At 41.4% G+C, this 12,565-nt stretch overlaps 1 protein-coding gene across 5 annotated transcripts in view; it reads left to right on the top strand.

Annotated features, from left to right (window-relative positions):
• l3mbtl4 (L3MBTL histone methyl-lysine binding protein 4) overlaps positions 1–12,565 on the top strand; it is a 77,687-nt gene that overhangs the window by 30,357 nt on the left and 34,765 nt on the right. For all 5 annotated transcript variants that reach the window (XM_076971423.1, XM_076971422.1, XM_076971419.1 and 2 more), the window contains exons 13-15: positions 1,114–1,228; positions 3,136–3,247; positions 11,548–11,733. In XM_076971423.1, the coding sequence (XP_076827538.1) occupies positions 1,114–1,228; positions 3,136–3,247; positions 11,548–11,733 (413 nt within the window). The remainder of the gene's footprint in view (positions 1–1,113; positions 1,229–3,135; positions 3,248–11,547; positions 11,734–12,565) is intronic.

Consider the following 12,565-nt stretch of genomic DNA (forward strand, 5'->3'; position numbering starts at 1 on the left):
CTAAAGAATTTCTACTTTTATACATGCAAAGCTGTGAATTTGTATATGCATTAATTTTTAGAGGTGTGGTATGTATTTCTCTCACAGATTGCTATTTCCTTGTTGTCGTCTGTCATATTGGCTTTGTCTTCCTCTTGCATGAATGATGAAAGCATCTCCCCAGTCATACAAATTCTTAATTATATGATCAGACTCAAGCCATTAGGAGTCTGTGGATTTAATGTGGGTCAAAAGAGCTCATTGAATGCATTGATTTTTGACCTGCTTCTCTTTAAAAACAACGATACATCTTAATCATAGCTTGTCAGCCTAGAGCAGTTCCCATTAAGGACAACTCATTAGAAACCTGAAAAATTCAACCAGATGTCCATTGCTGTGTCAGTCTTAGTTCAGCTTTATTTTCATTTGGGTATTTCTGTATTTCCTATACAAGACAATTTCAGACCTCTGAGGCAAATAAAATCCAGTCTGGCACATCTCACAACTGTTGGCAGCATAATAACATAAAAGTACTGGGCCATTGGCTCATATTTTCTATGGAGTAGGAAGCATTTTACTTTCTTTACACTACAACACAGAAAGCATGAGGTTTGAATATGCTCTTGGAACATGGCGTACAGAATTTCACTTTTGATGGAAGGAAAGCTATGCAGTTGTTTTATCACAGTTCGTTTTCACTGCAGTGAGGTCATATAGATGCATCAGAGATTTCAATATGAGGTGTTTCACATGAAGCTTCATTGAGGCAGATCCCAGGAAGGCCTGACATTTTAAATAAAAACCCTTTAACAGAGCCATCTAATCTGCTACACAGCTGACTCAACATTTTGATTATAAAATCTTTTACTGAATTGACCTCACTATACCACATTGTTTTGGTTAGCATCCTTTTGTAGTCAGTATGCACTGGTGGCTAATCACAAAACTGGTTCCAATTGCATAATTAGATTATTTCTGATGACTAAACATTCTCCACCTTACTGAAGCCTGAGTTTCCGGCATGGTTGCAGCACTGGCTGAAAACTGGTCACCATTACCATAAGTATGTTGATGCATAAATTTCATGCATATTGACACACGGGTCACTTTCTGGTTTTAACTCTTTAATACCAGGTGCACTTTGATGGCTGGCACTCAAAATTTGATTTCTGGGTAGACTCTGACCTGCCGGACCTTCACCCTGTGGGCTGGTGTGGACGGACTGGCCACCCCCTCGAACCACCACCGAGTGAGTGTGCACGGCCCACACAACATGCACACCATGCGATAATACACGATTATCATATGTCGGCAAACATTAGCAGATATGTATGAAAATCCATGCTGCACACATGCTTTGCTTATGCATCATAGACATTCTATGTATCACAGACATGTGTGTCACCTCTAGCTGTATCTGAGCCTTTTTCCATAGTACTGAAATTACAGGAACTGGTCATCTATGAAGCTATGTAGTCAGCTGACAGATCCCAGACAACTGCATACTGCAAAGAAAACACAAACTCCTTTTGGGCCCTTTGGCTGTAGTCTAAAATACATTTTGCATCTTAAATTCAGTTAATTAATTCCTATTTTATGAAACTATTAAATAAATGTAGGTAGCACTGAAATAAAATTGCGGACGTTTTTTGTGCCTGAGCTCATTTTGTCAGTTTTGTCACCTGACCTGCTCTGTTCTTAAACCTGTTTGAATACATAATGAAGCAGCTTCACCCAAGTGCCAGTTATACCAAAGGATGATTGTGTCCTACATACAAACCTTTACATTTCGCTTCAGTGGTCTGGTTAATCAAGAAATCAACTTTTATCAAGTTGCCATGAAGTGAAGAATCTTTAAACTCTAGGTCTGTCCTTGGCAAAAGCAATCATTGGGGCATGTTGTGCCCGGTGTATTACAGTGAACAGTGTTTGCACAGCACTGGGTTTCTGCGTAAAATTGTTCCTCAGTACACAAAGGGCAAGCTGTTTTGGGGAGACAATAGCCTAATGTCATTTCGGCTGCTTGCATTATGCATCATTCAAATAATGAAAGGTACCATATCTGTCCAGTTTCCTACACCATAAACCCATTGGAAGCTCTGGTGAAAGATGCTTACTGCACATTGTAGCAGTTGTCTAGATTAGGGACGCACCAATAATGAATTTCTTGGCCCAATATAACCTTGCAGCCGATACTGATATTTATAACTGATAACTTTACCTTTATGCATTTTAAAGTTCAGATTATAATCTGTATGTGATATGCAGAGAGTAAGACATGCAAATGCTTGCAAAAACAGTGGGGAATTGGTATTTAATTGCACAGAGCCATGTCACAGGTAAATCAAACCTCACAATTATATATACAGTAAGGTGAGACAGAATGCATTTGTGGAGATGATAAATTTTTATTTTGGGAAAATCCATATTCAGAAGCCCTGATATAGTCTGTGGTCGAAGTACTGGGAGTCATTGAAACATAACCAGATAACATCAATAAAAAAAAAACACAGGACAAAAAGCAAGACAAAGAACATAAATAGAAAGTGAACACACACAACAGTGAACATATACAAGGGGAAAGCCACAATAACTCACCCAGCAGACGGGAACATGGGATATAAATACTTGGAGAAATCAAGAGAAATGAGGCATGGCTGCAACCAATACAGGACAGACATACACAACAACAATGTGGAGAAAGAAACCAAACCAGAACTGCATGGTAGTAACGCCATGCAGAACAAAACAAAACATGGCACATGGCATCATCTGAGCATTGCATAGCATTTAAAATATAGGTGAATGAAAATAGTTTTATTGAATTTTAACCTTTGCATCTAACCTTTCTTAAATGTTAAGTAAAATGTTTTGCCTTGTACTGGAACAGGTATATTTCGCCTGTGGTTGCAAAAACCAAAGCATCCAGGCATTAAAAATGGTCAATTGTAATGTCATGCTGGAGCGAATGGATAATAAGCTAAAAATGGCTCTTATCCGCAAATAATGCATTGGCTGCAGATATATTGTGCACATCTAGCACATGTTTGTTTCAGCACTTTCAATACAAAGACATCTTCCACATTGTTTCGGGAAGGAGTACTTCAGGCATGCGAGTGAAGTGCTGAGTTAAGTGCTCATTACGCTTTGTTCCAGCACATGCAGGGCCTTCTGACCTCAAGAGCTCCGTGACACAGGGAGTGTGTCCAACCCCAGGCTGCAGGGGTGTGGGCCACATCAAAGGCGCAAAGTATACAGGACACCACAGGTAGGACGATGCATTTTTTTTTTCCCCACAGTTTAAAGTTGCAGTTCCTTTAAAAGCATTTCACCTCAGAGCAGGGCAAAATTTACTCAAAAAGGTTTCTTCGTATTGTTCTATGGTTCCAAATGGAACAGGAAGGGGTCATGTAATATCAAGATTCTCATGACACAGCAAAATGGCACTTTTTGTGTAGACAGTTTCAAGGAGAAGGCATACTGCAGGAGGCAACTAAGACCTTCATGCAGGAGCAGTACTGGCCATGATTCAAGGCTGAGAGCTACTGACACTCATCAGCGTCCGTCCTCAGCCAAGAATCTGCCTGCACTGATCCTCTAGACCATATATTACCAAGCAGTGATGGAGGTTACGACCTAAGCAAAACATTCATTTCACTCCTTAAGCTTTGTGTGACCTGCCTCCTATCTTGTCAGGAAGGGGTTTCTTATATTTTGCATCAGACATTCTTAGTGCTGGGCCTGTCACTGTGTGTCTCCACCCTAGTGGTCTTTCCTTCTGTTCTTTGCAAATCAATGTTGAATAAGCTGGCAAAATGTCAAATTAGATTTTTTTATCGATGTGAACCAAAGTGTAATAAGAAATGTAATCCGCTGTTTTAAGCTGTATATTCCCCTCACTGTGTTGGACCATTGCTCTCTCTCTTCTCATTGAAATGTTCTGGAAAGCCTAGAATGCAATTACAGGCTTCACTCCTCTGATATTCATCTTTTCTGAGCAGGTAAACACATGAGAATCAATTGGGAGTGAAACATTCTTTCCCTCATGAAACATACTTGCCATCATTTTCCAAGAAAGCCAGAGGTCCATCAGACAGCCATTTCTAATTTATGAGATCAAGAGAAATAGGCTTGATAAAACAATCTGCAACAAATTCACAGACATAGATCTGAGCTGTGAATAATTTATGCTAAATGTGCATAACTTAACATGCAATGACCTCTAAACTCCCTTTATGCATAACAGTAACATAATTTTTTTATTTATTAAGGGTTGTATGCAAGAGAAAATATTTAAATGTCTGAGATGCTCATTATAGTTTCCAGTCATATTTTACGAAAGGCATCCTGTGTGAAGAACATATTTTAATAGCAATGAAAATTCTAGATGTCTCTAGAAGGTAATGAGTATGGCAGCTTCAAGGCTGTCTGTGACAGACCCTAAGGCAAAATTATACAATTTATTTTGAAGTTATCCTTTTGCACTCCTGAATGAAGATCCTCAGAAAGCTCTTTGGTGCTGTAATAAAAACATCATTTGACATGCATATTAAAGTGCATAATCACTGAGTGCTTCTTAATACTATTTTCTCCCCTGCCTCCTCTGTCACTAACAGAGTTCTATGTTTTGATGTCTTATCTACTAATTGAAATTACATCAGTTGAATCATTATCTGATGGTGAACATTTTGGGCAGTGGTGAGTCAGTGTATGATGTGAAACGCATCAGATTTGTTGAAATATGGATTCGTTACATTTCCTGAAGACACAGTTTGCATGGTTGTTTTTTGTTTTGTCCTGGTGGGTGGTTGGTTGGTTGGTTGTGTTTGTTGTTTTTCTTGTTTGCTTGTTTTGTCCGTTATTCAACGTATCAATGTTCTTACATTTTAAACAAATCTATATGGTAATGTGCATGTTTAATTAAAACTATCTACTTCCATCCATCCATTTTCATCCGCTTATCCGGATACGGGTCACGGAGGCAGTAGCCTGAGCAAAGAGGCCCAGGTTTCCCTCTCCCCATCCACCTCTTTTAGCTCTTCTGGGGGGATACCAAGGTGTTCCCTGGATATAGTCTCCCCAGCGTGTCCTGGGTCTTTCCCGGGCTCTCCTCCCAGTTGGGCATGCCCGGAGTGCCTCACCAGGGAGGCGCCCAGGTGGCATCCGTACCAAATGCCCGAACTACCTCAACTGGCTCCTGTCTCATGGAGGAGCAGTGACTCTACTCCGAGCCTCTCCCAGATGACCATGCTCCGTACCTTATCTCTAAGGGAGAGCCCAGAAATCCTGCAGAAAAAAAACTAAATTCAGCCGCTTGTATTCACAATCTCATTCTTTCGGTCACTATCCAGAGCTATCTAACTATCTAAAAAAGAGTTGGAATGTAGATTGACCAGTAAATCGAGAGCTTTGCCTTTTGGTTCAGCTCTCTCTTCAACATAACGGTCCAGTACAGCAGCCGCAGTGTTGCACTGATCCGCCTGTGGGTCTCTTGTTCCATTCTTCCTTCACTCTTGAACAAGAACCCGAGATACTTGAACTTTTCCATTTGAGGCAAGGACTCACTCCCGACCCAGAGAGGCCACTCCACCCTTGTCTGACTGTGTACCATGGTCTCCGTTTTAGAGGTGCTAATTCTCATCCTGGCTGTCTCGCACTCGGCTGCAAACTGATCCAGCGAGAACTGTAGGTTCTGGCCTGATGATGCCAACAGGACCACAGCTGGTCCGGTGTTCCACGACCAGGACTGAACCCACATTGATCCTCTTGTAACTGAGATTCAGCAGCTACCGACCAGACTCTTCTCCAGTACACCTGCATAAACCTTACCAGGGAAGCTGAGCAGTGTGGTCCCCCGATAGTTGGAGCACACCCTCCGGTCCCCTTACTTAAATAGGGGAACCACCACCCCGGTTTGCCAGTCCAGCAAACCACTATCTACTTTGTGGCTTATGGAAATGGGATCCTAATGCATGGCATTGCTAAGTACTGGCTACATAATGTCTTACACGTTACTAATTGTGGCCTAGCATTGCAATCCTGTTCCATGTATTACCAGGTCATGGCCTCTGCTACACATTTTTATTTACAAGGGAGGTAACCAGATGCTACTAGACAAAGAGGTTAGGATCATGTTGTTTTTAGCCAGATTCCTTCATCATATGAAAAGATCGAGACACTGGCACAGTGATCAGACATGTAAAGTTCAAACTCCAGCACTGATGACATGACTACTTGACACACACAGTAAACCATGGTAATGTTAAATTATGGAAATTATTATGGAAATATATGCCTATTATAAATGGGATAAATCTTAGCGCCTCCTATCTTACTACATGCCAGAAGAAAACACTTTCAAAGACATCCAAAAAATATACTAGGACCTTTTCCTGACGCATGCATTGATTTTTGTCTTGAAGCCATCTGTACTGGAGGAAAGGGCACCACGCAGTGAAGCACAGCCCATTTGACTGCAGTAATTTTAGCCTCCTCACATCCAGGCACCTCAGTCTATTTTTGCACTCCTCCAAAACCCTGTAGCTTCCACACACACACACACACACACACACACACACACACACTCAAACACGAACAGATATATATATATATATATTATTTTCCTCTTTCTTTCTCCTCTCACTTCTCTCTCTTTCTTTTGCACTTCTTCCATCAAATGCATCAAACAATTTTATTGGTCACCATTGTGTCCAACAGTTGTGTAGCATGGAATCTCCCAGCACCAGTTGTGTTAACAGTATGATATTCACACTCATCATACTGGTGTATACTATATGGATATTAAGTGCTCTTTTATCTATATAGCTTTGCTTTGCTGATATGACATCAGTCATACATGCGTGTTTTCTTTTTGTGTGTGTGTTTTTGTCACACAATGAACCCAGAAAGTATTCAGGCCTCTTTCCTTTGTTGCACACTTTGTGTCATTTTATTTGATTTTGAATGTTAGCCTTTTTTACCCATCAGATGTTACCAGTCTCCCTGTCCATGTCAAGTGTTGGTGTATGCATGGTATTAGCTAGGAGATATGCAGTGTCTCGTTGTCCGCTAGACATAGTGCTTGATTTTTGTCTCATCATACCAGATATTTTTCCATGTTGGAAGACTAAGTAACCCCCAAGCAGGGTGTCATGTACCTTTTACTCATTTTTCAAGGCTTCTGTCTTGCCACATTGCTGTAAAAGCGTGATTTATGGAGTGCTGCAGAGATGGTTATTTGTCTGCTGGGTTCTCCAGTCTCTGCAAGGGACTGTTGAAGCTCTTTTAGAATGACTATTGACTTTTTTTTACCTCCCTGACCAGAACCCTTCTTGTCCTGAAGCTCTATATCTGGCCAGACAGCTGACTCTAGGAAAGCTCAAGGCTGTGCCAAGCTTCCATTTCAAAACTATTGAGGCCACTGTGATACTGGGAACACTCAAAAGCTTTAGATATTGTTTTATATCATTTTATATATGTGCCACATTTTTATTATGGAGATACACAGATTGGCTTGGTTTTTGTCCTGATAATGCACTGCAAGTTGTGGTCACTCATAGACCCAGGTGTGTGCCTTTGCAAACTATGTCCAATTCAAATTGCAACAGTTTGTCTCCAGCTGAGTTCTAGACACACATGTGGATAATTAAAGCAAACAGGTTGCACCTGACCACAGATTGGAGTGCTATATCAAAGGGTTTGAATATTTTTTTGTGAATAAGATATTTCAGTTTTTTATTTTAATTATGGGGCTTTAAGTGTAGATTAATGGGTAAAATGGTAATTATATCCACAAATCCACAACACACTAACCACTGCAATTCAGTGGTTCAGTGCAATTCAGAACCAAGTATTCAACAAGGGTCTAAATCAGGGGTACTCAACTGGCGGACCGCGGTCCGGATCCGGACCCGAACGCAGTCCTGTCCGGACCCAATCTCATTCCTGATTAACTGGATACGGACCAAAACAAAACCGGAGCATTTATTTCAGTGCTATTGACAAAACACTCCGTCACGAGTGTTACGTTTGCCACCCCCGCTCAACAACTTAAAATAAGCCTGCCTGGTTGACGCTTCGCGAGCGGCGCGAGGGTCCGCGCTGCGAAAATGACGTAATCGTTGTGGCTCCGCGTGTGCGCGAGTGCCTCGCGCGCTGTCGGTTCGCGAGGTCGTGCACCTCTCGAATTTTGTAACTTCGCGAGCCGCGCTTCAGCGCAATGAACAAAGTAACGTTTTCAGGGTTCATACACCTTTATAAGGTGGAATTCAAACACTTGTACGTCACTTTCAAGGTCCATTTCAATATTTCCCAGCATGTTAAACATCATTAAGTTAAATATTTATACATATACTCGAAATAATTCGCTTTTTATCACATTATTTAATGGTTGTTTATTTTAAAAACGCCCAATCTTCACGTCTTCACGTTCTCTCATGTTTCGTCCTGGAATTACAAGAGGCTCGTATTTGTTAACCTAATACAAGAGAACTATTCAGTCAGACAGATATTTGTTGTGAAACCAAGTAGTTACAATTTCAAGCATTTTAAAGTACTTTAACCTAAATTCCAGCTCTTTTCAAACCTGAAACACATAGCAGCATAAAAATTGGTCAGGTAAATGTTCATTCCCCTGTTTTGAGGGGTGTTTCTACCACATATCGTTTCGGACAAAACACCTATCGTTTCGGAGAACACTGCAGTGACGCTCGCGAAAGTATAAAAAATAAACGCCTCCACCGTTCGCGCAGAGTCGCGCGAGGTGGGTGGAGTCACGCGCCACAGTCACTCGCGAAAGTACCAGGCTTTACGTTCGCAACAACTTACGTTCGCCACCCCTGCGGACCTCAGGTCACAGGTATCTGCCAAAATTGGACCGCGGACAAATTTAGTTGAGTACGCCTGGTCTAAATATTGCTTTTAATCTCTCTATTCTATTGGAAACACGAGAATGTATGGTTGTGGTGCAGTATTTCTGCTAGGATTGTGATCTTGACATATATTGTTATGGCTGTGATATTTTGGAGCCAGTCCTCTATGTTAGGGGTGATGCCACCACTTACTTGCCCCCATCACCAGTGCAACAACCTTGATGTTGGCCTTTAACATTCACTATATTTGCTCTTTCGGTTCTTGATGTTTTTTTTTTTTATTTCCATATTCCTTCTTTTGAATGCTTCCATCACTATTTATTATCACTGTAGTTTTCCTACGTCTTGTCTACTGTCCCCGTGTTTGATTGGTTCTTGCTTATGTGTCTGGATCTGGGGGTCCAACAGGATCTTAACTGTGTATGTATGTGTTGCACAGCTGACAAAGGACCTCTGAATTTTCCTGTTTCTCTGGCAACTTTGTGCACTTCACAGCGGTTTTGACTGCAGTCTGCGCATCGTTTACCACGGTACACTAAAATTACTCACCTGCAGTCTTCTTCAGAAGAGATTATATATTATATATATTATACAACAATATTATAGCAAAACATTTAAGCCACCTGCTTAAAATCATGTGGGTCCCTCTTCGACCAACAAAATATCTCTGACCCGTCAAGCTTTCCTAGGTTTTGTGGCCAACCAAGTCCATCCTTTCATGGAAGCTGTTCATCCTATGGCAGACAGACACTTTGAGCAGGACAGTGCACCATGCCACACATGATGTGTGGTCATGGATTGGTTCCAGGAACATGACGGCGGGTTTTCCTTGCTTCTCTGGCCTTCACAGTCCCCAGATCTTAATCATGTAGTGCCTCTTTGTTATGGTGAAGAATGGGCTGTTCATGGGCTGTCATACCTCCATCTAATTTGTGGCATCTGCGAGATGCTTTCCTGTCCACATGGGCCAAGATTTTGGCAGAATCTTAATGCCTAGAGGAATCAATGCCACGATATGTCACAGTTCTGAAGGCCACAGGAGGTCCAACAGTAGAACTCATCACTAATTAAGTGGCCATTCAGTGTAAAACAGCTTGTATTACAAAAGTGTGCATTCTCTTATCTTTCTCTGTTAACTAACTGCTGTACATACCCTCCCTTCTTCTATAGATGAAATTTATTTCTATAGTTACTCGTAACTATATTATGGTATGGAATGATGCTCCAAGGTTTTTGGCACTATCCTTTGAAACCACAGCAAGTTGTTTAACGTGGTGAAATGTATCATAAAATCCATGACCTAATCTTATGGCTGTTAAAGGAGCCTGGTGATGTGGCAGTAATGAACTGAGACTCGGTGCTTGAGTGACCCTTTATTTCCATCTGCTCTCACTGAGAAGTGGGAGATCTTCCTTAATGAGCAGGGCAAGCTTGGGTGGTGTGCTTCATGAAGACCTCCCCTAAACAATACTGATTTAAAGTCTGCGAGGCATAGCCCATTATCTGATTAGAAGGGTAAACTAATTGCCTATGGTTTCTTTGAAGCTACATTACCAGAAACTAACCGACTGGATGACTTGTTCACTTGGCTATTGCTGTCACAGAGTTTATACTTTTCTGTTTTTTAGTCTGTGGTGTTGGTTATTGACTAATTGTTTAAATAATGCTAATTTCACAAATTTTATTTCAAATTTATGTGAAATGATTTTATGGCTGACTGGCATCAAGGCACAAAATTGTATTTCTAGATTGGACAAGATGAATTCTACCAAACTTTGTCATGTTTTTAATACATTAGTACAACCTTGACAAAGAAATGGTGAAGTCTCCATCTGAGTGAAACAACAACGTGCTTAATCAGTCTTCGATTCATTAGTAACGTTGCCATATGCTTATGTTGTCTCTGGTACTTGAACAAGAACAAGATTCTTCTGTTTAGTGGCTGTCTGGGCAGATGGTGCTTCAGATGTGAGGGAGTTGACTGAAAAGCTGCCTAACAAAATGCTATCAGTAGTGCAGCCTACTAAACAAACAACCAGCTTATCTGCACAATTCAAAATGCAGAAGGAAATTCCTTCTGCAGTAAATGTATACAAGATATGTATTTTCAGTGATCAATTATGTATTTTTTTCCACTTTTGTTTTAACATCAGTTATTTTCGACAAGCTCTTCCTGACCTTGCATTTACACTAGAAGTGCCATATATTCTGAGTTGTTGTCACAGGATTGGTTAATACTGATCTCACAGTAGGCTGGGATATGAAAGTAAGGGTTAGGCCACTCTACCATATAAAATACTGAATGCTGCCTGTTTTCCAGCGTGCTCACAGTCAAGCACAATCATCAGTGTGTTTCTCTTGATGCTTGACAACAAGCACATGATTCAGCAAAGGAAATTTTGTAACACAAGACCGGCCAATCTTTAATCACGTCATCTCAATGGACCACTGATGTGTTTTTTAACACAATGTGTAGCATGTGCAATATGTATGTCCCATCTTAGCCGACGGAAGAGCTTACAGGACATATGCTGTATACAGGAACCGTATCAGAGCCTTTTCCACACATCCTGCTCAGTGTCTGCAACATCATACTCAACAGCATCCTGTTTTCCAGCAGAGGCCACGCACTGTGTCTAACCATGTGCTCTTGTGTCTTCACCGTCCCTCCTCTCTCCTCCCTCTCCGTCGGTCCCAGTGCCTTCGGCTGTCCCTACTCAGACATCAACATGAAGAAGGAGGTCGTGCTGCCCGACCGGCTGGGAGGCGAGAAGCAGATCACCTTTGTCCCTGTGCACTTTGTGCAGAAGACCAAACGGCTGTGCGCGGAGGAAGAGGAAGAGGAGGATGAAGAGAAAGTTGTGGACGGCCATGCAGAGAACAGGTTAGGGGGGATTGTCTAATTCGGAGCGTCTCTTGTTGTCTGAGCTGATGTTTTTGGGGTTGATCTTTCTAAGTCTTTCTTTCAACCAGTTTAATGTGACCTCTTTTGAGAGGAATATCATGGGTCCTACACCTTTTGCAATTATAGTAAAGCCTCCTGTTACCTTACCTCCTCTTGTATGAAAATTATTTCCGATATAATTTTCTAAAGCAGCAGCAGCACAATACAATACAAATAAATGGAGCATAGCAAACAATCCACATTTTATGCAGCATAACTGACATGCCCATTTTAGTCAAGAAGAGAATGAACTTTACATTTTTTCAGTCACTAGACCAAGTTACTTTTAGTTTCACTTTTACAGCCTAAGTCATGGCAGGTTTTATTATCACCCTTCATAGCCAGCTCTGCCCTGCCAACACAGACCTGCCCACATTCGCTAATCTTTCGTAGCACATAAATCTGCATTAGACAATGAGAAAAGACCAGATTTCTCGCCACTTCATTGCGTGCCCAAATGCACAAGAGTGGAACAGGAAATACCTTTTCACATTTTAGTGCTGTATCAATGCCTCATCTCTGCATTGAGCCAGTGGACTTGATCTTGTGCTGGCCATCAGCAGAAGCATTAGAGGTGGCCAAATTGTATTTCATGCTCGTTCACAGGAGCATGCCTTGGTGCAGGGGCAGCTTGGCCCTAATCGCCGACTCAGCAGAACTGAGACAGCTTACACATCTGAGAGATTGTGCATTTCGCCTGTCTTCACTCAGTTACCCCTTTACTAAGACTCCAGTTGTGGTATCTGACCAAAGATTCAGAAAACATGTTCAA

The sequence above is a fragment of the Brachyhypopomus gauderio genome, chromosome 13 (assembly GCF_052324685.1).
Source record: "Brachyhypopomus gauderio isolate BG-103 chromosome 13, BGAUD_0.2, whole genome shotgun sequence".
Lineage (NCBI taxonomy): Eukaryota > Metazoa > Chordata > Actinopteri > Gymnotiformes > Hypopomidae > Brachyhypopomus > Brachyhypopomus gauderio.